At 29.6% G+C, this 26,039-nt stretch overlaps 1 protein-coding gene across 4 annotated transcripts in view; it reads left to right on the forward strand.

Moving 5' to 3' along the window:
* The first annotated feature begins 3,242 nt into the window (after nt 1-3,242).
* Wnt10 (Wnt oncogene analog 10) overlaps nt 3,243-26,039 on the forward strand; it is a 59,286-nt gene continuing 36,489 nt past the window's right edge. The window contains exon 1 of one of the 4 annotated variants that reach the window (XM_067051563.1): nt 3,243-3,322. Coding sequence is in view for 3 of the 4 variants with exons in the window: in XM_014426216.2 (XP_014281702.1) it covers nt 3,282-3,322 (41 nt within the window). In the remaining variant the exon portion in view is untranslated. The remainder of the gene's footprint in view (nt 3,323-26,039) is intronic. The other 3 variants (XM_014426216.2, XM_014426214.2, XM_014426215.2) reach the window with 3 other exon arrangements.

Consider the following 26,039-nt stretch of genomic DNA (forward strand, 5'->3'; position numbering starts at 1 on the left):
AACCTCACTGTGAGAAACGTTCTACTTCAATCACAATTTTCATTAGATAATTGTTTTACAAATGTCATTTGTATAACAATTATCTATTATATAAATGTCTTGCGGTAATAAATGTACCGCTAGACATTTATATCACTAATTTAATTTTAGGTTTACTATTTTGTTCATTCTTCCAAGTTCAAATCTATCTTTATTCATAATATTTTATAACACCTGAGCTAACTGTAAAATTTTAATCATTATTATTATCATTATCATAAGAGTGGCTTCAATTTTCATTCCTAATTTGTTTCGTTCCTCGGTGTTTTAAGAAATACAGTAATAAAAATTAAGCATGACATGATATTTTATTTCAACATAGCTATAAAATAAAACTGTTGCATTTTTGATGAACACTTCTGAAAGAGACTTCTAGAATACCACATACACTGCACGTGTTTGAATGGACCAGCAGTTGACTACTGAATTTGAGGGTTACTTATTACTCCGATAACAGAGCAGAGAAACAATACATATAAATTTTGTTTCTATTCAGGTTAAACCTTGTTGACGATAGCTAGCAGTATAAATATGAAAATTAGAATCGAATAAGATAAAAAGAAAGAAGATGATTAATTAAATATTTATTTACTTCAATTATAAATGAAAATTAAATAGGTCTCTAAAAATTTAATTTAATAAAATTGTAAAGTAAGGTTTTCTATATACCATCAAAATTTTGACTCTAGTACCTCTAGGGAAATTCAATTGGAATGTTCTACATATTCTATTTAGAAATTCCTTTGTTAGGAACCTATCGAACCACTTTAGGATAGCACTCTCTCCAAATGTGTCTTCTCTGATGAGAACATATATTAATCTAATAATTAGTTCAGTATTCTCTACTTTTCCAACTTTAAAATACAATACGGCATATCAGTAAATACATTGATATGTCGTATTTTCTTACGTCCAAGGATTTTCCTCGCAAAGAAAAATCTAAAGATGTTTCTGAAAGTCAGATTTTCATATCAACAGAAATAAAAAAAATGCTAGTTCAAATCATTATTAGATTTAAAATTTGAAAGGTGAAAATACTTTTAAAAAAATAAATGATACACAGGCAAATACCGTTTTAATTTTTATATTAAAAAAATAACCTTTTTGTAATAGATTCGTTTAAGCCTTTGAATGGAAGAGATACTTAGTACAATAAGGTGAGGATGATGTTGGAAATGGGTGTGAATTTTTATTGACGAATAAAATACATTAAACAATTATTATAAGTAATTTTGTCTGAATGGTTTGTAGTTTATTGTATTATTAAGCTTTTGATGGACCTCAAAACTCAGCCCTCTAAATATAATATTCTAATTTAGATAACAATTATATAATTGATTTTTCCAACCTTAATATGATGGAAAATAAAATGAATAATATATTTAATAATTAAAACTCCTCATCGTTAAAATTATTCATTAATATTACCTAATATACACTAATATTAATATTATATACTATTGTCAATCTCAAAGTGTTAGGAGTTTTAATATGAGCTCATAAGGAACTGTACTAGTACGACTGTCCTACAAATATATTCACTAGTCGTTCTTTTAAACATGCCAACATTTATTATACAGTGATAGTCGACCGCATGTGTATCAATAAGATGGTCCGGATTACAGTAAGAAAAAACAATTAAAAGAAAATAATGTGAACTATTTTTTACGATATATTTATATATTCATTGATTTTGTACACGTTTTTCTCGATGCATGTGAATATATTTGTATTTATTTATTTTATATAAAATATCCTATGTTATTGTTATCCTTAAGCAATAATGTCTCGGAATACAGTTTGTTTCTATATTCGATATCCGGCTTCCTAAGGAATGTGGTAAAAATAGTATAAATCAGAACATGACCGTATTATGTTAAATGTTTTAAACGCTGTAGAATCGAATGTAGATTGGAATGTATTGAAATCGATATGGAAATATTTTTCTTCTGAACATATGTTATTCCGATTATATTAAAGGTACTATCTGGAGTTATCAAAAAGTCATATGAGTTAGGATTTAATAAGTTTTTTTATTGTAAACCACTTAACCATGTTGTTGGCTGTAATAATAAAACATTCAACTCATAGACGTTTTCAAGTAGAGGGTGCCATTCTTCAGGTAAACCCCTACGCTCCCCACAATAATTTGAAAACCCGAAAAGTTAAGGGGGAATACATTGTCCATGTTTCAAATTCAGCCTTTTCAGAAGACATTATTCAGAGTTTATTGTATTCTAAATAAAGCCTATTTTGAGAGATCCGATTTCCAAAAATGTTTGAAAAAAGGGTACATTTTAGAGAATACTCCTCAAACCTTCGGTAAGTTTGTGAACCAAATTTTTAAAGAAATATTAAATTTTGACTATGCCCCCAATCAGTTGTTGCATCAACACCTCTGTTCTGCCTTATACTACTTTTACCGCAGTCCCTAGATACATTATTCAATTATTCACAAGAATAATCATTCTTAACGGTCATGGTGTTTTATATGGCGCTGCATACCCCGAAATAGATACCAGTTGTTACCTAGCATTATAAACTTTAAACTCACTTGAACCTTGAAACATGGTTTGCTAATTTAATTTGATTAAGGACATAGATTGTTGCGCCATGGATTGAAGACCAAAATAAAAGTATTAAAATTAATATTGAAAGACTATTAGATCAAGAAAGGTTAAAAAAAAAGAAATGGTTGCATAAATAATTTTTGTTCCTTAGTCTGACCATCTTCCTACAAATCAAAATTAATATTATTTTTTAATAATGGAATTTACAACAAGCCGACTACCTAATTGTGAAAGTTGAAAAGTATTCAACTTGTGATCATTAAAATATAGACTAGTGGACGAATTGGAGGGGTGGGAGGGAGGTTCTATAACCCAAGATGGTATTGTATATGATGAGATTGATATGTATAAGAATTTAATATATTATTTAAATAATTACAATAGTAGTTCTCCAACAAGTTAGTGATTCTCAGCACCAAGTCAATCAGGTCTAAGAAGAATATTCAAATCAGACTTAATTGGTACAAAATATGAGGAGACGTGTGAAATGTGGGACCCACTACATTATACATTAAATGACACATTAAAGGTGCCTGTATAATGGGTCAAGCTGGTTAAGGAGGAGATAGGGAGTGGCAGGAGGCGGCAGGGGGCGGTGCGGAGGTCGGTCGGGGTGGGGTGCTAGCCCAGCTCCAGTCGTACTGGGGCCATCAACATGAAGCCGGCCCCAACATGCGTCGCTTAGGACTTATAGCTATCATGGCAGCCATTTCGTGAGTACACAGTTCATCTGTCACCTAGGATAGATTATTTGTTGTCTTATATTGTTCTCTCAGGGTTCCAGTTATTCTGTGACTACTGACACTACCTAACCACCATTATATAATTATACCCATGTTCAACACTGAGTAATATCAATTTAAGGAAGAATAATATCTTGGCAATAAATAGTTGATATCCATCTTAAAAAATTTTCACGTACATAAACAAAATATATGAAAGTCCTTTGAATCAATTTGGGAATAGGCTAGTGGATGACAGAACCCGTCAAATATATATATATAAAAATCCCATAAATTTGTAGTTAATAAAAAAATTATATAAACATTTATGCACCAATTACAAAATAATAGACAAGTCTTTAGAATTGATTTGAGAATTATTAAGCCGGAGGGTTACTGGCCCATACAATAGATAAAAATACTATTACAATTTTCGTTGATAAAAAAATTTAAAAAACAAATATGCACTAGTTATGAAGTATTAAATAAGTAGAATCTGGTATCTTTTTTTATTTTTTGTTTTCTTTAAATAAAAGTAAGGAATTTCCTCAACTCTTTCATTTTTTTTTAATCTAAGGTAGGAGCAAATTTAATTTATAAGTGATTGAAAACTATTATTGAGTAATATTACAGTTTATCTCACTTAAAAAGACAGGTAAAAGAGATATGAGAAAGAGAATACATTCATAATAAGTAATATTGAAATTCTAATTTATACATATGAAAACTTAACTAATATTTGATATATTTAATATTAAATATATCAAATTATAAATGATAATTTGATATATTTAATATTAAATATATCAAATTATAAATGATAATTTGATATATTTAATATTATATGTTTCTTAGATGCAAAATAATCATTTAGAAAAAAAAAATCATATATTTAAATAAACGAAAAATTGGTTTAAATTATTTATTTTAATGTCTTGAGGTTTTAATTATATTATTGTTAGAAATCGTAACTATATATTTTCCTTATCAATATTTCATGATAGATATATAATTGTTTTACACAATCTTTACAAGGTAACAGGTCTTGGAGCCACTAAACCATTCATTAATGTATTAATGCAATTTTGATTTAAAAAAAAAATCGATCATTACTTTTTGTTTATCTAAAATTAATGATTTCTCTAAAGTTAGATAGATTAGAAGATAATAAGTGTGAAAAATAATTGAAAAAAAAGGCAAGAATAAATAAACAATGATAAGAGCGCCTTAAAATAAGAAATTGATGAAGGTACTACTTTTCTTCCATGTTTACCAACTTCCTTTTTTTAATTCTAAAAATAATCCTTATATGTGTGAACTATACATATTGTAGAAATAACTTATAAAGTATGGTTGGTATTTATTACAATGTAACATTTACAAAACTATTTAATAATTATGTCTGGAGAAAACTAACAGGTAGTAATAAATTAATGAGTAAAATAAAAGTTGCTATCAAAATTTTCCTTAGATTATATTGTACATAAGAAAAATTACGGTATTAAGTAATTACAAATTCAATATAAGGGCTTGAAGAAAAGTATACTTTAATCGTATGTTAACATTTGGTTTTATATTTTTTAAAAAAAATTATTTATTTTTTCATATATAATAATTAATATGTATTTAACAAATTAAAGTAAGACAGATTCCTCAAAATGTGCGTAAGTAGAACTTGAATGAAAAAGTATCGTTTTTATAAATATATGAATTAACTTTCAATTAATCGGTTGAGGGAAGATAAAATAATGATTTTACTGATCCGTAAAAAATAAATATAGATAAACAAATATTTTCAGTTTCCAATTCATCCAATAAATATGTATAAAGTATTATTTTTAGATGCTAGTATTTATATATAAAAGTGACAAAACTAACAGTAACGAAAAGTAATCTATTATTTTGGGCTACCGTTGAATAATTAAAAATATATATTGGAATATACGTAAGAATAATAAAATAATCATAAACAAGAGGTACTCTTGTTTTTAGTACTGTATTATTTAAAGGAATTCTTTAGAGTGCTTAAAATGTAATTAAATATAATAACATTATCCTCTATAATAAAAATAATGGATTGATAATCTCCTTTTGAAGAGGATGTTTGATACCGCAGAAACATGTACTCAAGCATACATGGGACTATGAACACAGTTTCACGATAACATTTTATTTAAAATAACAATATCTTAAGCATCAGATTTACACAATCCTAATCCCATGGATTTTTGTCAGTACACCATGCTCCAATTAATAATCAAATAACATTAACTCGACCGTTCTTATATTGAAAATTAAATTTTAAAAATACATTAATATTTATCATATAGAATGAAGTGCCATCACATCATAAGAAGTGTCATCACGTTTAAGCACTTTAGCATGCCATAATTTACATCATTGATTGTGCATAATTTGATCACCCCTGCTTTACATTTATTACTCAGCTTTTTCGTTTCTCCAGCATTTATATGATCTTTAAAACAATACGTTATACATTTAAACTTACAATGTTTTCACCTTTTTACAGTTATTCTTGTGATAGATTTCAACAGGAAAACTACTAATTTTTTTCTTTTCTTTAGGAACCTTTATTATAAAGAATTCACCAAATTCAGTATTAATTTTCATTTATTTTTAACATAATATTTGCATAATATTGTTAAAACTATTGTAAATCCTAAAATGTATTCACAGACCTGGTTTAGTGGTATTTAAAAAAATGTTAAATAAATCTGTTCTATATGAATTGGAAATTATAATAATGAATTTATTTATCATGATAATGAAACACAATTCATTAATATAAAAAATATTTCATCTTTTTTTGTTTTTTAAAAATGTTTTTTAGGACTGTAACTTCATAAGTTAATACTTACTTTATCACTTCTAAGAATCTGTTATCACATAATATTCAATATTTATTATTTAAGTTTAAGTAATAAATATTTTTATTACATTAGAGTTTAAGCACTAGTTGGAGCTATCAAGCAATGCAGTGTTTCATTACAATAACAATCAGGCTTTCATTAAACACTACAATCATCAGAAATAAATAAAATGAAAATCTATTATATCTCTTTTTTCTTCAAATTAGGCCGAAACTTTTGAACTCATCAATGTATTTGTGATAAAGTATTAACAGCTCAGTTTAACTTAATTAAAAAATATATATATATGTCTAGCAAGAGTATAGTATATCAGCAAATTAATTTACCATATCGTCGCTTAAACCTTAAGTCCGATAAAGTAATAAAATAAAATGTTATACCATTTAAAATTATGAAAAATCAAAGTACCATACATTCTAGACTCCTCTAGAATAAATTCTTGAATTAAAAAAAAAAAACATTCATATCTCCTTCAAAATGATAATAGATACCCATACATCTAGTTGGATGATTTTTTAAAAAATATAGAAATCGTATCGCTGATTTTTTTGAACCTACACAGCTTATGAGACGATATGCTTTGCAAGATCTGATTGAGTATGAGAAAAATATTTTTTTGTACCATTTATAATTTTTAGTGAATATTAACAATATTAAAAAAAAAAAATGCGAAGGCTGAGTTGAAGCTACGGCCTTAAGTATTGGGTGTGAAATTCATCATATGAGTCGGGTGAATAATTAGTTATGAAAATCAGCTGCCTAGCCGCAACCCACATTAAAAGAGATCAATAAAAAATTACAGTATAATTAAAAAAATGATGACATCTTGAAGTAATGTACTATTTCTAGCTGTTTTGCATTTTTTCCACTTTTGATGTACAATAATCTGTCTAAGGTGTGCACCATATGAGCTCGTTCATTTATTTCCTGATAATGACTGAGTCCTTGAAACGTAGAATGAATATAGAACAGAATTTAGCTCTTTACTGTAGTTTGAGAAACATAAGGCCTTGTTTTTTATTATTATTTCCTTTTTTCTTAAAAAAAACTTCCATTTAAACCATTTAGTTATTTATAAGTATAATTTTGTTATCCATTGTCCTTAATTTTGTTATATTGTTTGTTCTTTCGCATTGGTATCCTTCTAATTAAGATTTTTTTATTAGCTCTTAAAACTTTCTCTGTCAATTTTGTATAATGATTAAGAATAAAATCTACTTATTGCTTACAACATTTTGACATTTCGAACGTTACGGGTTTAAAACTTGGCATTAGGAAGGGATTGGGCTTTCCTTCAATGAGATTCTTGAATCTCAAGAAATGAAGGAGATGAAATTCAATTGAGATACTTGAATAAAACATAAATAACTTTTGAAAAATAACAAAAAAAAAATGTTATGATAATTAACCATTTAAAATAATTCATTATTTAAAACAGTTATTCACTTTCAAATTTAAAATCTTAGTTTAAACCTTTAAAAAAAATTTCCCATTTTATTTAAATCCTCGTTTTTAATTCCAATCTATTCTCAATCGTTAAAAGTTTTTTGATTACTGAATGCCTTATCTTTTTCTCTTCACTTAATATTTTGATTTGAAACTTAGCTTTAAAACTTAATAAGCCCTAAAAATAGATTTATGGGATGGATGACAATAAACAGACGCGAACATTCACGTTGATTTGAGATGACAGTCAAATCATACTTATCGAAAGAAGATGCAACCCCAATGTTTTATTTTCAATGGCAAAATGAAACTTTGGCGCAACAAAATTTCAAACATTTTTATGTTTGAATTTTATGTAAAACAGTAATATTCCTGTTTTATTTGCTTTAGCTAAAAATATTAAGAGCAAAAAAGTGGTAATTCCGCCCTTGAGTCAGATAGATAAATTTCAGAGTTAAATATCATCAAGTATATAAGCATTCTTTTTAATATTTCAAATTATAAATTGACCCCCTCCTTTCAAATTAGCAGCAGTGGCACACATAGGATTCTGTTTCAGAAAGGATCGGAACCGTGAATTAAAAATAAACTGTGAAATTTTTTCTGTTTCTCTATTTCCACTGGGTAGGTAGGTACGTAAATATTTTATTGATTAAGAAATGTTTAATTTTTTTATTTTAAAACAGATTTTACCGGAGATGTGTATGAAGCCAGAGAGTCATGAAAAATGTTTTTGAGTTTGGTTAGGAAAAAATAGAAAATAGAATTTGATAAAATTAATATTGAGTCGTATTCATACCAATCTCAGACTTCTCTCCAAATTTTGGCTGAATTGAATCGCCGTTTTCGAAACATAGGTGTATTAGGGAAAATACGTTAGAGCATGGATAAACTAAACAAACAAGAACAATGTATGAAATCGAATAAAATATATACTATACCATTTTTATTTTAATATTTAACTTTCTTGGAAGATTACACCGTCATGACAATGTTTACGCACGCATTAGCGATAGCTACTGACAGAATCTGACGAAATTCATACAAGCCCCATATTACAATTATATCCAACTCTCCTCGAAATTTCGGCTGGTTTGGACAAGTCCGTTTTTGAAATATTGGCGTACGGGAGAAAATACGTTTACGCATGCGTGAGCGAAAGTACCTGACGGAATCGATATGGGACCTACTAGATCCATACAGTCTCTGAAAAAGTCATGAAAATACTATTAATAGTTTGATCATGTCCGAAAACAAATTTGACTGACAGGCACGGAAACAAATTTGTTCCTTGATGTCAAAAACGAAAAGTTCAAGTGAACATTTTCGAGCTTAAACACAATTTTTTTTAATACCTTCATGAATATAAATAATTCCTTATCTTTAGTAATGGGGAAGGAAAAATATAAGTTGCTTTTAATAAAAGTTATGGTCTATAAATATGTGGTGGTTAACATAGGCTTCCTTATAGTCCAAAAACATAGTATCTAAATTTTTTTGAACTGATTTTATACAGAATAAACATTTGGTTTTTTGTTTTGGTAGTTTTATAATTAGTTTTCGGAGTTGATTTCACTTATACTAAACCCATGACTAAAATATTTAGGGGGTTAGGGCTAGAGAATACCCCTTTTGTTGTGTTGTTACGAAAGGAAGTCTCTTAGAGATACCCTTCCGCTGACCTCGATCTCCCCGCAGTTCCATCTTTTGCTGCCTCACTCATTCCACTTTGTTGGTCACTGTCTTGCCTTCGTCATAAACCAACTTCTTTTTATAGTGTCCATCTCTTCATTTTCAGTCGTTCATCTAATCATGAGTGATATCCAGCCCTGTCAGATCGTTACATCTGACCACACCATGACTTGATCCTTATCAATCAAGAGCAATCTTGTTACTGAACGTGGTAGGGAATGTTTTGAAAAAATATTCCTAATGTAATAGCATACTTTAATTTGTTTCAAGTAGAATTTATACAAATTGTTGTGAAGCCAAAATAATCTTCCTTTTAAAATTTGAATACTCAAGTAGAAAAGTATTAAATTATCTAGTCTATTAAAAAAACAAAAAGATACCCCTTATATATTCAAGGGATTGTATATTGAAGATTAACAATAGTACTACAGAAATACACAGATATCAAAGAAGTAAAACGATAACTTCGAGGTTTCCCAAAATTAATAATTGCACAAAATATTTAATGTGAACAAAGATAAATAAACCGAGATAAAGTCAAGACATTATCACGACAGTTCATTTCATTTTTATAACTGTCACAGCTAAAATTGAAACTTTACTACATATTATATTGCTAATTTATATATTTTACGAAAGGTAGATGGTTATTTTAAAAAATAAAAAATAATTTTAATTATTGAATTAAAACGGTTGACGAATATTCTTTATAAATTTTATTCAAATACTTAATTTGTATTTTGTAGCCAATATATTTTTTAATATTTTACTAATATTTTTTTTTATAGATGAAATCCTAACTTGGTCAGTTATTATGAACTGTCTTAATCAAGAAAAATTAGTTATTATGGATAAAGAAATTCAATTATCCTCCTTCGCAGATCATATGAATAAATTAGATAATCTCTATTTTTTACTAATATTATATTTTAATTTTACGAAGTTCTTAAATAACCTATTACTGACTTTCCTAAACAGTTATTTTCTAAATACTCAATATTAGCTGCCAAAAGAAATATTAAAATGCTAACCAGCAAAGCAGTCTGTCCATTTCTGGAGCTACTTATTTAAAAGTCAAAGCAAGGCTATTACGTCTAAAAGTTTTACACATCCAAGTTTCAACTCTTTGATACTTGATTCAAATTTGGAAGGAGGCTGTTCAAAAAAAAAAAAGTTATTTCCAATTAGCAAACTACCACTGTTGCAGAAAACTGGACAACATTTAATTGATTGACATAAGCCAAGTTGTTGTTGTCTAGGGCTTTTGGGGCATAAAACCCTGAGGTCATCAACGCCCAGTAATTTACATTATGTATAGCCCTTCTTCTCGTGATTAATTTTCTACTTTATATTTATTTGCACTCAAGTTTCATGTAAAAGAAATTATTAATTAAATTATAAGAGATTTATTAAGTCGTCATAAGTAACTTCCGATGCAGCTAAGTATAATCTATTGTTCGTATCTACCAGTTACCATTACAACAAGTTTTTGTTTTCACTATATAGACGAGGCTTCAGTTAGTCTTATTCGTCATGTAATGCTTTGGGAATTTAAACAAGGCAATAGCGCTTAGGCGATAGCTGAAAAAATATGCAGTTTATATGGTGGACTAATAACTGATTGGGCAGTTAGAAATTGGTTTATAAAATTCCGTTCTGGAGAAACGGCCTAAAGAGACAACCGAGGGCGCAACGTCCTTCCGATTTTGACGACAACCTTTTAAAGGCAACATTGGAGCAAAATCCACGGCAATCAACAAGAGGTAGTAGTAGCAGTAAACGCAGAATGAATAGATCACAACCAACTATTAACCGCTACCTGAAGAAATTATGGAAAATCAGCAAGTTAAGAGTATAGGTTTCTCACAATCTCAGTGAACGAAATAAAGAAGATCGCATGTCTGCTCTCAAGGTAAAAATTAACGCAATCTTATTGCACATTTATATGAAAATAAATATAATAGAAACCGCTATTAATAATTTCAATTTTATAGGCACTGTCGTTTTTGTGGTGAATTAGGTAATATGTATAACAATTATTAATTGATAACGCAATTAGGTTACATTACAAAAATAGTAAGTTAAACGAATTCCATAATGTTATATAAAGTAGCTTTTCAATCAATATTACCGTAAGCCTAAGAGGTATCGTCGGGCCTTGGACCAAACTGAGAATCTACAAGTTCTTACTTTTGTCGATAAGATGAAATATGAAAGCTACATTATAATATTTCACAAGAATATGAGAAATGAGATATTCATGTCTTTAACTTAGGTTAACGTAATAAAAAAATAAATTTGATCAAGTAAGTGAAAGTAATAAGTGGAATTTGACCTTTTTTTCACATTCTTAGTTTTCTCTTAAGAAATATCCCCTTTCTCACCAACTTTTTAAGCCACTGTAAAATTATGAAAGCTCTAATAACATTATTTTTTAACAGATTAACTTAGGAATAAACACGGGGCAGAAGATATACCATGCCAGCAATACTTAATCATAAATTTTGCATGGACTTGGTAATATGAAGTCACAAGAAGAGAAGTATTTTCATTCATAGCATTTTACTTAAACTAAGACCTGACAAAAGAATATTATGATGGTTTGTTCAGAAAATAGGAATTCAAGAAACATTTAAGAATTTATTGCAATAATCTTGTACATTCCTAAACATCTATAGTTGCTAATGAATATTAAAAAGTCTAAATAAAGGTTCGAAAATAAAATAAAATTACAGTTTACAATCATCAGTTGCAATAAATTAGATTTGTTACATGTTAACACTTAATTAATATTATAAAAAAAGAACCAGATAGAACATTTCTAATTGCAGTAACTTATCTCGCAACGGTAGTGAAGAATCAAGTTAAGATTTTTTTTTATGAACACAGAATAAAATCGTGGTAAAATATGGGTGATATCATTTTTAATATAAATTGGAATGTGGAATGATAGATGTTAATGTGAAGGAATTATAGATCCTATGCGAAATTCAGTTAAAATACTCAATATACCATCCAATCTATACAATAAGGTTCATTTCCTTGCCACACTCGGAGGACGAGTTGCTAGAGTGGCTGAAGTGGAAATTACGTCGGAAAAGGTCACGTATGCCCTCAAGTCGCCCTGGTACAAGGTTAAGTACTTCCGTGAGGCCACAAGTTTTTGTCGCTCTTAAAACAAGAGAAGAAGATCACGGGAAGATAGGAGCTCCACTCAGCATTCCTAGCGACTCCCAGCCGAGGATAGCCTGTCCTTTAGATCTCGGATAGGTGTTGTCTTTTCTTTTAGAACTTTTTTTTTTTTTAATTTTTTTGGTTAATGTCCTCTGTTGATAAAGACGTCACTGCCACGTATGACTTTCTTATTGAAGTAACTATGGATTGTTCAATCAATAGTAGAGTTCTTGAGATGGAATAGAATCTAACATGTCACTAAACCCTAAGACGTTAGAGAAAGAGATTAGTACCAATAGCCCTAGTTTTTTTTTAATTTCACTTACTTACAGTATACCTACATAAGGATTGTAGTCATGCAAATTTTTTTTTTAGTTTTCAACAGATACACACGTTATAAAGTCCATGGAGTCCAAATAACTAAGTTTCGCAAAATGATATGTGTGTGTTTTTGAACAGCCTAACTCAAAATGGATAGTCATATAAAACTGAAATTACATATTTAAGTTGGGTATATTCCTGAGTTGTTACAGTAACTTTTTTCATTAAATCGACTGGCCAGAAGTGAAATTGAATCGATTATTCGATTTTGATTAAATTTGGTAAAGTAATATAGTGATCTTTAATATCAACTTAGACTTAATTATTCTCATTGAAACAGATTTACAAGGCTTAAATACTAAAGTTCCAAAATATTGTCGTTCAAAAAAAAAAGTCCTTTTAAGTACCTTTAATTTTGTTTATATGAAATAATCAATCATCTCTCATTGTTAGTAGTGATACCAACTTGATGAAAATTAACTATGAAAGGGTTTATTAGTTAAATAAAGGAGAAAAATGAAGAAATAGAGACAGCAGTTTTAAGACTGGAAAATCGTAGACAGCCGAACGCGCCCAACTTCCCCCGATTCCTATCATATGTACTCGGCTTTGTAATATTTTGTTAAACTGTTTTATTTTTGACAGGAACAAGGTTAATAATTGTTCGCACCTCAAGAAACCCTTTAATACCAAATTTTAGAGCAACAGAAAAATAAAAATTTACTGTTAGAAATGTTTTCCTTCCGCAATCAGTGTTTAGGGTAGTTAGTATGATGCGTACACCTCACGAGAAATTTTCTGTTATAGTTAAATAGTTGAGAAATCTGCTAGAATTGTTGAGGCAGCTCAATTTTTTACCACATTTTCTGAGTTAATAAAATCATTGAAGTAAATATTTTCTAGTACTGAAGTTAGACGAATTTCTTTTCTTTGAGTCCACTTAGTTTTCGTTTAAGTATAGAAAATTAAATATAAATAACTTTTTAATTATTTGATAAGCTGATTAGGTTTCGTTTCCAAGTGTATAAGATAGTTCTCTTTAGCGTGAATTCTAATATTTAGGGTTGGAATGATACATTAAATTGATAAAATTTAAAATGTGGAAAAATTTAAACAGATAATGTTTTTCAATTTAATTTACCGATTAAAAACCAAATAGCAGCTCTATACTTTTTAAACGTGGCAAAATGGTGCGTTTAGACTGCTAGACTGCTAGGAAACCCGGTAGGGGGCCGGACACACAATAGAAGGGTACCCCTTCATCAAAGGGAACAACCCTTTGAAGCTATCTATTCTACAGATGGATCCCTCACAATACCTCTGTGGCATCAATCTGACCCCAAGTGATATTTAACTACTTCATTATCTCAATTTTTTTTCAGTTCTCTACTATGCCTCTTGTCCATCTTTGAATTATAGCATTAATAGCATGTCATTACCGTATAATAATAGTTAATTACCGTAAAGTTTTTTTTAGACGAGTTTATTTGTGTGTATAGATGTTTTTCTCATTCCCTTTGGTGGTATAGATCATTTTATTAATTGAAGGGATGATTGGATGAATGTATTATTTTTAATTATATGAAAAACAGAGGTTCTTACATTGAGGAATATTTAAAATACACCTTTCTACAGATCCCGCATTTTAATTTTATTTAAATCTTGCTAGTTTTCATAACTTCAAAGGTGAGTTTTCCATCCTAAATGGAATAAATGGAAATGAATAAAAATTAATTTCAATTTTTCACAAATTCATATATTTGTAATATAATAGAAGATTCAAAAATAAAGCTTCATGTCAGTAGAGAGCAGCATGCAAGTCTATGTTTAGCAAATCAATTATCATTAGACCTTAATTTCCCATTCGTTTCAGATTTGGCCCAAAACAGATATGCGTCTTTTCATTCCAAACTTCTTAACCATCCTAACCCATTAATTCTTAATCTTTCATCCTTAACAATCTTTGATAATCCTCCGAGGCGTCTGAAAAGAATATTGCCACGGGACCTTCTAATTTAAATTAATGTTTGAAGTACCACCAATGGATGGTTCCTTCCCAAGATTTTCAAGTGTATATGAAACATACAACATATTTACTTATTGTATTATTTTATACAGTTGTAAATTACATTAAGTAAATAAAGAAAAAAAAAATTATCTTCAGAACTGCAAATCACATGAAGTGAGATGTGCTAATCCAGAGCTACCTTACCCCAACCTTATTTTCTTTACTCCTTTACTATTAGTTTTGGAATATTCCAGGAGTAACCTCGTTTTTTTTTGTTACTTTTTTTGAAATTTTGCACTTGTTAGTTCATTGTATTTAGTGAAAAACAAGGAAAAACCAATCGCACCGACAGGAAAGCTATTAGTGACAAAAAAAGTATATCGATTAAGACAATATTTGAATCATCTTTTTTAATCATTATGGTATTTACAAGTTTTTTTGTTTTGTTTTTTTATAAAATTAGTAACCTTATAAAGAAAACAACTTTTTTTAAGTTTTCAGAAGAAAAAGTAACACCAGACCGCCAAAAGAATTATTGTAACAATTTTTTTCTGAACATTATATTGTTGAAATAGATCTGATATAGACTCCAACAGATCCGGCCAATTATGAATATTAAATACGTTTAGTACAGCGACATATGCATTCGATGATTGTGCTGTTCCATGCCATAGTGGAATTATAAGTTTCTAATGGAATCTTCGAAAAAACATATATTTCCAAGAATTGAATCCCATTCTCCCTCAATCTCAATATTAATAAATCCGTACCGCAAAAACCCATGAATAATAAAGGGTTCATTACTTCATAAGAATGTACTGATGCTTGAGTAACGGTTGTGCAACGGAAGTGATTTGATCAGAATCACACTCGATAGCCAGATTTTTTTCCTACGCAGAGTACCAACTTTATGAGGCTGGTTGGACCCCAGGAGGGCTACTGGATCCACAGGGTTGACGTATGGATACAGTAACAGAACAAATAATTATGTTCCACAGCCGGACTCGAACCCGAGTCCTTGGATTTGGTATCACACAGCCTTACTACTGAGCTATTCCACTCCCCATTTCCAGTATTACAAAACATTTTTTCCAAGGTTTAGCTCTGCGTCCTCATATTTCGAAAATATATAAGACGTGCTTGTCATTGAAGTTTAGGAAACCTAAATAATCTATATATTTGCTTATTCTTAGCTTTTCATACTTTAAATAGCATAGCAAATGTACAAAGAATTGGAAGGATGAAGAAAAACTTTTACTTTCAATCCTAACCTTTACTTTCAGCCCTCCTATGAGACAAATTGTTATGTGAAGAAGTTGAAAAATTAATGATGAATATGAAACTATAAAGTAAACAAATTTAAAGATTAATAAACCAAGGAAAATTATCCAACAAAATAAGTAAAGCATATTCTAATTAAATACTAAAAACTGAATCTACTTGTCTAACTCTATTTGACTTGCAGAGTTAAGAGGCTTCAAGTTTGAAAAAAAACTCAGTCAAAGGGCCGCTTTATGTTAGATTAGATGATTATGCAGATAAAAATGACTTTAATCAAAGATTATCATTTTAATTACTCAATCATTAACAAGTACCTAAAATAATTCTATGAGCCTCTTTTTGGATTACGGAGCAAGCATTATGTCCTGATGTTATCTATTTTATGAGCCCAGAAGTTCCATTCATATCCTTGAAATTAATACTTGAATAATCTATGTAGAGCTTAAATTTATGTAATTAATAATTGAGTTAATTTCTTCTTCTTCTTATTATTATTATTATTTATTTATTCATTATCATTATTCATTACCAAAATTAATTTTGTAAATTAGGGAAATATTAGACTGTAACTAATAATTTATAGTTATGAATAATGGCTGGATTTTTGTGCAGTAAATAACCCAAAATGTGCAAAATCGTGCAGTAAAATCTCAAAATTTGAATAAAACACCTAAATAGTACAGTTATCATCAACTTTATTGTTTAATTTATAATAATAATACATGGGAAGCTTAACTAACCATGGATTAATAAAATTAAACTCACTAAATACTATATATGTATATAAATAGTATGCAAACATACTTTGATTAAAGAAAGCTGGAATTAAAATTTTCAAACGACCACGATTTTAATGTTAAAAATTATATCCAAAGGTGTATGTGTATGAAAAATGTAGAAATATGTATTAAAAAATATCCCCGAAATATTCACTTAGCCTGTTATTTCGCTTTGGTTTTCAATTGTATATTTACATACGAATATACCATTAACAAAAAAAAACAAGAGCTAAAACACTGTAGAAAAGGTTTAAAAATATGCAGGTATGTTCATATTCATTAGATCAATTGATTTTTTTTTAAATTTAAAATAATAAATATAGGTAATATAAATAATAATATAATACAAAGAAAAACTAGAAAATCCTACTAGTTAAAACAAAGCCAAATGGAAGAATAAAGTTAAGGCTGAGTAGAAACCTATGTTAAAAACAATAACCATGAAGTTTTCAAAAATGAGCTAATTCTGGAAAAACGTTTTCATAGTTATTCGAAATTAGGAGTTAATACTACTCCAAATTCCATATAAACCTTTCTAACCATCCTAATCCTTAGGTTCAATCCTTATCCTACAATCCACCTCGAAGGTTGAAACGGCAGTTGCCAAGAGACTTATTGTAAAATAAAAATGGACAATTGGAGTTCTGGTAATGGTCAGATTCTCCACTCAAGTTGAGTGTTTGTGCCTTTAGCGCACTTGCTCAGCCTACACTGGCTCATTACCAGTGATGCGGCGAAAGGGATGCGCTGGGATCTTATGAGTTCTGCCCTACCCCTCACACGTGGGGAATAGAGTGGGCTCAGGGATCCTCAAGTCGATTGTGTAGATATTGTAAATAAGAGTGCAAATTTGACTTAGAGATTATTTTATTTGTTTTCTCGTTTTTTTTCATGTACATAGTTTGATTATGTTTATTTTCCCTATCCTTCTGTTTGTATATATTTTAAGAGAGATTTTATTTATTTGTATATACTTTTTTTTTTTTTAATTTCTTTTTCATACTTATTTTATTTTATTTTAGTACGAATGTGATCATTCATTACCACCTATTGTCCACAACGGTGTGACAGATTGTAATATCTATCAATAAATAAAGTGGTTTTATAAAAAATAAAAAAAAAATATATTTTTTGTTATGTCGAATCCAACTCGTCTCATGTTAATCAATGCATTTCTTTAGTCAAATTTTAAACCATAAACTATATGAGAAAAAAAAAATAAAATGAATAAATATTGGCATAGATATATCTATGTGTGCAAGAGTTTGCCCAGGATTAAAACCAGGGAAGGGGTGAGAGGTGAATGAAACCAAAATTTAAAGAAAATTATATATATTATAAAAAAAAGTGCTCTATAATTATTACGATTAGTATTTGCTTGAAAAAAAAATATTAAATTAATTATTTTATTTTACTTCTAGAAGGGGTAGCTTCTTTCTCCTGCTGGGTACGCCCATGTACATAAGTATAACATGAGTAATCTAGTTTAAGAATTAATTTGAAAAAAAAATGAAAATTTATTCCAAAAATAGTAAAATGTTTTTAATAAAATAACTCAAAAAGTACAAAATTGTGTGAAAAAAAACCAAAATGTGCATCTTTTCGTAATAAAATTAGTATAGTTATATGATGTATTCTCCATGATTCGGATTTCTGTCGAGGTTTGGTGGCATTTGGATTCGAGAACAAAAGAAGAAATTGCACAACAATCCTGTCTCTAGTTATGAATAATGTAAATTTGACAAACCCTTAATACATTACACAGACAATAGATTTTCTTTCTTTGTTTTCAATAGTAAACAAAAAAAACCTGCAATTCATAGTAGGTTCTCATCTTTAGAAAATAATGTATCACATGCATCACAAACATGTATCAGTTAAAAAAAATTGAGCTTATGTATTATTATTTTTTATCACTGGTGGAAGTACAGAGGTATAAGACCCGCACACAAAGGTAAAATATCGCTCAGAGCACTTTCGACCCACACGATGACCCTGACTTCTTGTTAATTCCTAAATATAACCTACCTAAAATGGTACCTGTAGCTCGGAAACAAGCTGAACTTCTAGACCTTGACACTGTGTAGCAGAGTCAGTAGTAGGTGAAAAACAAAAGTTTTACTTTTAATTAAATCATTATGCAGCTTGCATGTTATTCACCCCATGAGCCCATTCAGGCCTGAGGCTCCTGGATCTATAGGTCACTATAATTTTTTTTTATTAATTGAAATAAAATAATGATTTTAACTAGCATATTTTTTATTTCTGTTAAAAATTGAATATTCTTTAGAAAATGAATTCTTTAATCTGGAAGGCCTTCACATCTTAAAAATTCCACTTGTTTAGACGACTTGTCACGACACTGGCGTGAACTTTAAAATCCATTCCAAACTGTAACTGCTTTACTGGTCACTACCAAATCCCAGTTCGTCGGTATATAAAATTATAGTAGCTCTCGAATTAGATACAAGTCCAATAGAGTTGTTTTTGGATGCTTCTAGAACAATATTATTGAATAATGGGTAATTCTTGACCTTTTTTTTCTTTATTCGCCATTTATGGCACAGGAGGTGCGGCACGGGTAGTGCATTGAACTTGCTCATGTCGCTGCTGCTAATAATGAACACTTGTTGGATCCTAACCTGTCAACAATTATCAGAATTTGATTTATTACATATTTTAATTGAAGGCAAAGAAATTATAGTAAATTTGAAGCCATGAAAATTTGTAAAACGTTCGGATATTCATTATTGAACTTTAACTTTGAATTTGAAGGAACCCTCTCCTCTATAAACCAGTTTTCGTTTGAGCAAGACCTTTCATATACGTCTTGCCAGGGTTTGGAAACAATCATTCCCCAGGCCGTTATGATTACATGGAGGATGTTTACAGCTTACATTGAAAACAAGACAGACACAGGGACCAAACGCTAGGTCCTACTTGAGCAGTGGAGCCTTGATTGAGAGGAGATGAGAGTTAAAGGGTAATTATTCAGGGTGCAGTGGGACCTCATTAGCTGATGCCCCTATTGTCGGCCCCCCTTTGATGTTCCGCCTGTACCCGCCCCATTTCCTAGAGTGTGTACACAGCTCGTCTCATCATGTCCAAAGATTAATTACATCAGCCCTCGGTTAGCCTGTGTGTGTGAGTAGCGTTAGCTTCCTCATCCAAAAACAATTTTTCTTTTCTTTTTTCTTTTTTTTTTTTTCATAAGGGGTTCTTATTTTAGTTTGTTCTAATTCTCTTATCCAAATTAAATCTCTATTGTTTTACTTTCTCTCATAACTAATACTTGGGATACATGGACATCTCTAACCTCCAACGAGGATTATTATCATCTTTGTTTCTTACTTATTTATAATCATCCCTTGAAAAGGCAATTTTTGCTAAAGTATACTCATTTTAATATTTATTAAATTACTAATAACAGTTGTATATGTCATATAATCATTGTGAAATAGTTGGAAGGATGGAACATCATGGATGTGAATATTACAAAATTAAATTTCATTCAAAAATATGTCTACATTCTTTAAAATGAAACCAATAATAATTAAGTAGAAACATATCCGACATGAACTAATCACCCACTGATAACAGTAATATTTTTTGTGCTACGATCTCCTCTTGCGAGATCGTGACATGTACATCAACCAATATATTCGCTAAAAATCTCTATTTTAAAGGAAATGCGAGAAAGGGTGGGTTTCCCGCTGTTTTCGATTTCGATTTGATTTGGCTGATAAAAAAAAAAAATAATTTGATTGAATAATTATTAAATCATTAATAATAACTACATATGGAACACCTTGTCTAGTCTGTATAGAACACAACGTACTTTAAACTATTAAAAACGACCACTAATATAACTAATGTTAAATCAAATGACATCTCTTACACTTCTAAATTATTTTTTTAAAAAATTAGGATATCGCTTGTTGAGGATCATAGTGGTCTGAAATTCATCATGAGGAGAAAGGCCGTTTCAAACTTTTACAAAACTGTAAAATAAATCAAATTATTACACACAATGTATTTTGTTTTCTAAACTATTTGCTAGACATTACTGAATGTTGACCAAAACTGACTAGAATCCCTCACAACTTTACACAAACATTAATTAATTAATTTTGTTTTACTTTCTAAAAGTGTGGATCATACACCACGCGAAAAAAAAAAAAATACCACAAAATATACCACATCAATAAGTCCTTAGAATGGAACACTGCTCCAGTAAAAGTACAAATATTGAAATTTTAAGTTTTATTTCAATAATATTATTCTATTGGGGCTATAAAAAGAGAGAAAAGACGAAAGGTGTTGAAATAAACTTCCACACGTAAAAGAGGGTTCATTCCAGTTTTTCTTATGAGGAAATTCGATTTTTTTTTCCGGTTTCACCGCTATCTAAGAAGTTCAATTTTCGCTTGCATTAGAAATATCAGAATTCTTAGACCCCTAACCCCAGGAGATAAATTTAAAAATAATCAATTTGACAGATATTTCACAGGAGTGAAGCTTACAAATAAAAATTGTATTTATTACTGTAGTAAATATTTACGCCACTTTAATAGAACTTGACTCGTATACATTGGATTAATAAAAACTTTAAAAAAAAATATTTGTTGAACCCAAATGCTCGACACAATACAAATACGTTTCATTGAAATTCTGTAGATTTGCCATAATAAGTATATTAACCTATACTTGCCTTTGCCTATTAAATAATAGAAATTGAATAATTGCATTTTAGAATGAAATATAATGTTATTGAATAACTTTGTAAGAATAAGTAGGATTTTATTCGAGAATTCAGTTTCAACACCATCATTTTCATCTTCATTTCATGTTGTGACGTCTAGAAAAGTCTGAGGAATGTCTCAGGCATTCATGAAATTCCCACGAGCTGTCATCACATCTGATTATTTTACTAATTTCTTATTTTTAATTAATACTGTGATCCCTCGAACAGTAATCAAATTAATCCGCCTGAAGTGGGGTTGAGGGGTCTACAGAATGGGAATGAATATTGTTAAGGGAGATATTAGGGTCTGGGAGAAGAATGGTTGGAATGAAAACAGAAACAGCGACGACATACCAAAGATATTTAATATTGCTTCAGAGGAGGAGTCTCCTTGTTCAGTTATTTTATAGCTGCTCCTGTCGGTCATGTTAACATGGCATACCTGGAAAAGGGGTCGCTGGGAAATTAACCATGATATGATGGAATATTTTCAGTGGAACATGATAAAAATTGAATCATAAAATTAAATTGTTATAGTTTGTAAATATAACTATGCAGGTTTGTCAAGAACGACGAATAGTAGGTGAGGAGGTGATTCCACACCAAAGGTCATATGGATTTTGGTCCGATTCCAAGGTCGATACATATATATGTGCATTAGAAGATTAAATACTCATGAATCAAGTGCAGGCTAGGTAGTAACATTGCGTGACGTTCCTCATTCCTCCAGGTTATGGATCTCTTATGGTGTTTATACAATGTATAGCAAAATTCCGCTTATCCTTGTAAGGATTGATGCATGATCAGTTAAGCAGTAAACCCAGTTATTCCGAATAGTATAAAAAAAGTACTCCAATTTGACGCATATATATCAGGTAAAAACTAAAAGAGAATTCAAAACTTAATATATAGGTGCTATGTATATTAATTTAAGGTGAAGTTACATTAACGGCGAAGTTTAAGTGTATATGTTTAATATGTTAATATATTTTTTTTAGATACTTATATGATTTAATTTAAGAGTGTTACCGATTTTTCAGGTATTGGCAGTAATCGAATAGTCAGATTTTTTTTTCGTTATACCAAATTAGCTTTTATTTTTTTTATTTTACCCGCAAAGCTCCTGGATACGACCTAATAACATCCCACATCCTTAAACTTCTTCCTCGAAAAGCCATCCTATTCCTCATCATGTCATCGTGTGGTGGACGTTGTGAATGATGTCGAAATTGGTGGATAAAAATAAATCCCATCAAATCACATTTGCTCTTTGTTGTAAACCTGCTGACTGCCCTACAGTATACTTTAATAATGTGGCTCTTACCCCTGTAGAACGGATTCGTTATCTTGGACTACACCTTGACCAGCGACTAACCTGGAATCCTCACACAAGACTGAAAAGACAGGAAACTGCACGCAAATTCCGACTATTACAGCATTTACTAGACAAACGGTCTAAACTTCCAACTCATTACCAAAGACTGACCAACATGACAATAATAAGGCCCATCTGGACATACTGAGTTGAGCTTAGGGCTCCACTAAACCTTCGAATTCCTCTCGTATCCAATCCTTACAATCCAAAATCCTTCGTAAAATTCTCAATGCTCCTTAATTTGTTACTAATAAAACCATCCATAAAGACCTAAATGTTCCTTATGTAACCGATCTAGCCCAAGTCCGATATCATTCCTTCCATTATAAACTCCCTAACCACCGAAACCCACTAGTTTCTAACCTTGCTTCCTCTTCCATGGTCTCGTGACCTTATATTGTAAAATGTTTATAGAGTTCTACTACTGGGTAGTTTCTCTACATGCTGTATCATATCATTATCATTATGTCATTATGATGAAATTTACTTGTTGTATTTTTTATACAGTTGTAAATATCAATAAATAAAAAATAAAAAAACTATTTAGTTTTATTATATTAATTTTAATTAGGTAAAATCCGAGGAATTATTCTGTATAGGATCAAATTCGTGTTTTAACTATTATTAAATTATTATTTACTGTAAATTTGTATATAATTATTAATCAAAGCTATATTTTATTCTTCTGTATAGTGTGAAGTAATATAATAATTACTTTTCTCGGTTTGGCATTGGAATCGGTTGTTACTGATCCCATTCCTCAGATAAACAATATTTTATCAATTCCCTCGAGGATAATATGTATATTTAAATATTTATAAATATCCACAACTAAATATGCCTACAAAGAATTTAATAACAAATTTCATTAATTGCATGTTTGAACGAAGGATGGGATGACGCCTGAGTCCCCGCAGAGCACCAGTGCTATGCACTGTTCGCCTTAATTCTTGATTAATTTCTGTTTATTTTCGATACAAATTAACATAAATTGTATGCATTTATACAATTTTTCAATGTTTATAATATTTTCTTGATAATTTGTATTACTATCACATTTTAAGTAATAAAATTGGTCGATTACATTTATAAAAGATTAAAGAAAAAGAAAAAATAGCTGATCTATATTATTCACAATATTTAAATTAAATTTTTACTTTTGATATTTAATATCCAAATCAAGAATTGTTTCTAATTGAAAATGCTATAAGATTGAAGATTGAAGATTGAAAATGTATAAATTTTATTTACAATCTTCAATATAATTATAATTTATTATTATAAATAAAATATCAAATTCATGATAACTGGAATGAGGAACCTAAGCTTTACTTTGGAAATTTTCTAAATCCCTTGATTGATTAACAGTTAAGTTTGAGGATTTTTTAAAAAGTAATGTGTTGTTTCTAATACAGGCAGGAGATCTCTATTAGTGATTAGATAAACTTCTTTTATTAAAATTATTACAAGCTGAGGACTTGAATTAGTTCCTGAAATGAGTTTTGGAAAATTACAAGGACAGATAAGAAAACCTGATGATTCAGGTAGCAACAACATTTAGGAACCTTGTATGATGTGTATACAAAAAAAAATTGAAGTTAGCACGGAAGTAGGGACCGAAGATGACCGATGGACCAGAAATGTCATGGAATGGCACCCCAGGGAATGTCTTCTACTGCTGAGCACTTTTCTATCGCTGCAAACTAACATGAGGAAATAAAAAAATTCTGTCAAAGTAAATCTTTCATAGGTGGAACTGGAAAGGATGGGTGAGGAATAGGAATAATAAAGGAAGACATTTGGAAAAAATAATTTTTTATTATTTGATATTTATTTTAATGGTTACTTTTACATTATTTATTTATTACTGAAAGGACATTTTTTAATTTGGACTTCAAAAAAAGTTCGGTTGACACTTAATTTGGTGCTGTAAATTTATTAATGTTTTATATTGATTTTAACTGGAAGGAAAAATGCATATACGATAATAATCATCAACAACTGCCGCTACTCAAAAATAACAACAATTCTCCAAGACTAGCAACTATCCTCAACACAACTTGTTTTAACTCAAACTGCTAAAAATTTCAGTAAAAAAAAAAACCTTTTCCCAATACCCATTAATGAAAGAAATTGATGATTAAAACAAATCCTTTCGTAAAAACTACGTTCATAATAGAGCAAAACATTTCTTACTAAGCTTATTATTAATGTGTATATTTTATTTTCTTATTTATTTAATTATATGCATGTTTATATTTATGAATGTGCACTATTCTTTTCAAATCTTGGTCAAATCAAATAGTGGGTCGAAACGTCGGCAATGAATAAATAGTTAAGAAGTACTTTCTGTTTCTTCTTGACCACAGCCCTGACCGGGGTTTCATATTCACTCGTAGTCAATCATTTATGGATATAATTTCTTTTTTATCTCTTTGAGTGTAGGTTTTCTGCTTATTTTTGGCCAAATGCAGAGAAATTATATTTCGGTAAATTCCTTATTTATATGGAGTGTTATTGCATATTTAAGATAAATTGATTGAAAGGATGTGTATCTGTATTAATTAAAAATTGTATTTTTGTTAATAATTGTTTGTTATTATTATATATGCACTGATTCTTATTATTAAAATAATTGTTTTTTAGGGACTGGTAATATATATCTTAAAATTTAACATTTTTGGCATCACTAGATTCTTAATAGAATTTTAAAGAATCTTTGGTTAATTAGTTTTTTAAAAGAATAATATTGGTATTAAGTTATGATAAGTAATTGGTAGCTGAAGGTAAGCTACTGAGGCATAGTAAAAGTTTTCATTTTGTTAGTCGTCATGTGTTACGACTGAGTGCCTCAACTATTAGGCTGAACTGTTCGGTCTTAAAGGTGAAGTGATATCTGAAAATGGAAGGGGGACGATTACGTATCCCGCTGAGATAACATACTAAAAAAATAAATAAAAATACCAGAAATAGCCGGACGGTGGCTACCAGGTTTTG

The sequence above is a fragment of the Halyomorpha halys genome, unplaced genomic scaffold (genome assembly GCF_000696795.3).
Source record: "Halyomorpha halys isolate HHAL.00 unplaced genomic scaffold, Hhal_1.1 Scaffold560.1, whole genome shotgun sequence".
Taxonomy (NCBI): Eukaryota; Metazoa; Arthropoda; class Insecta; order Hemiptera; family Pentatomidae; genus Halyomorpha; species Halyomorpha halys.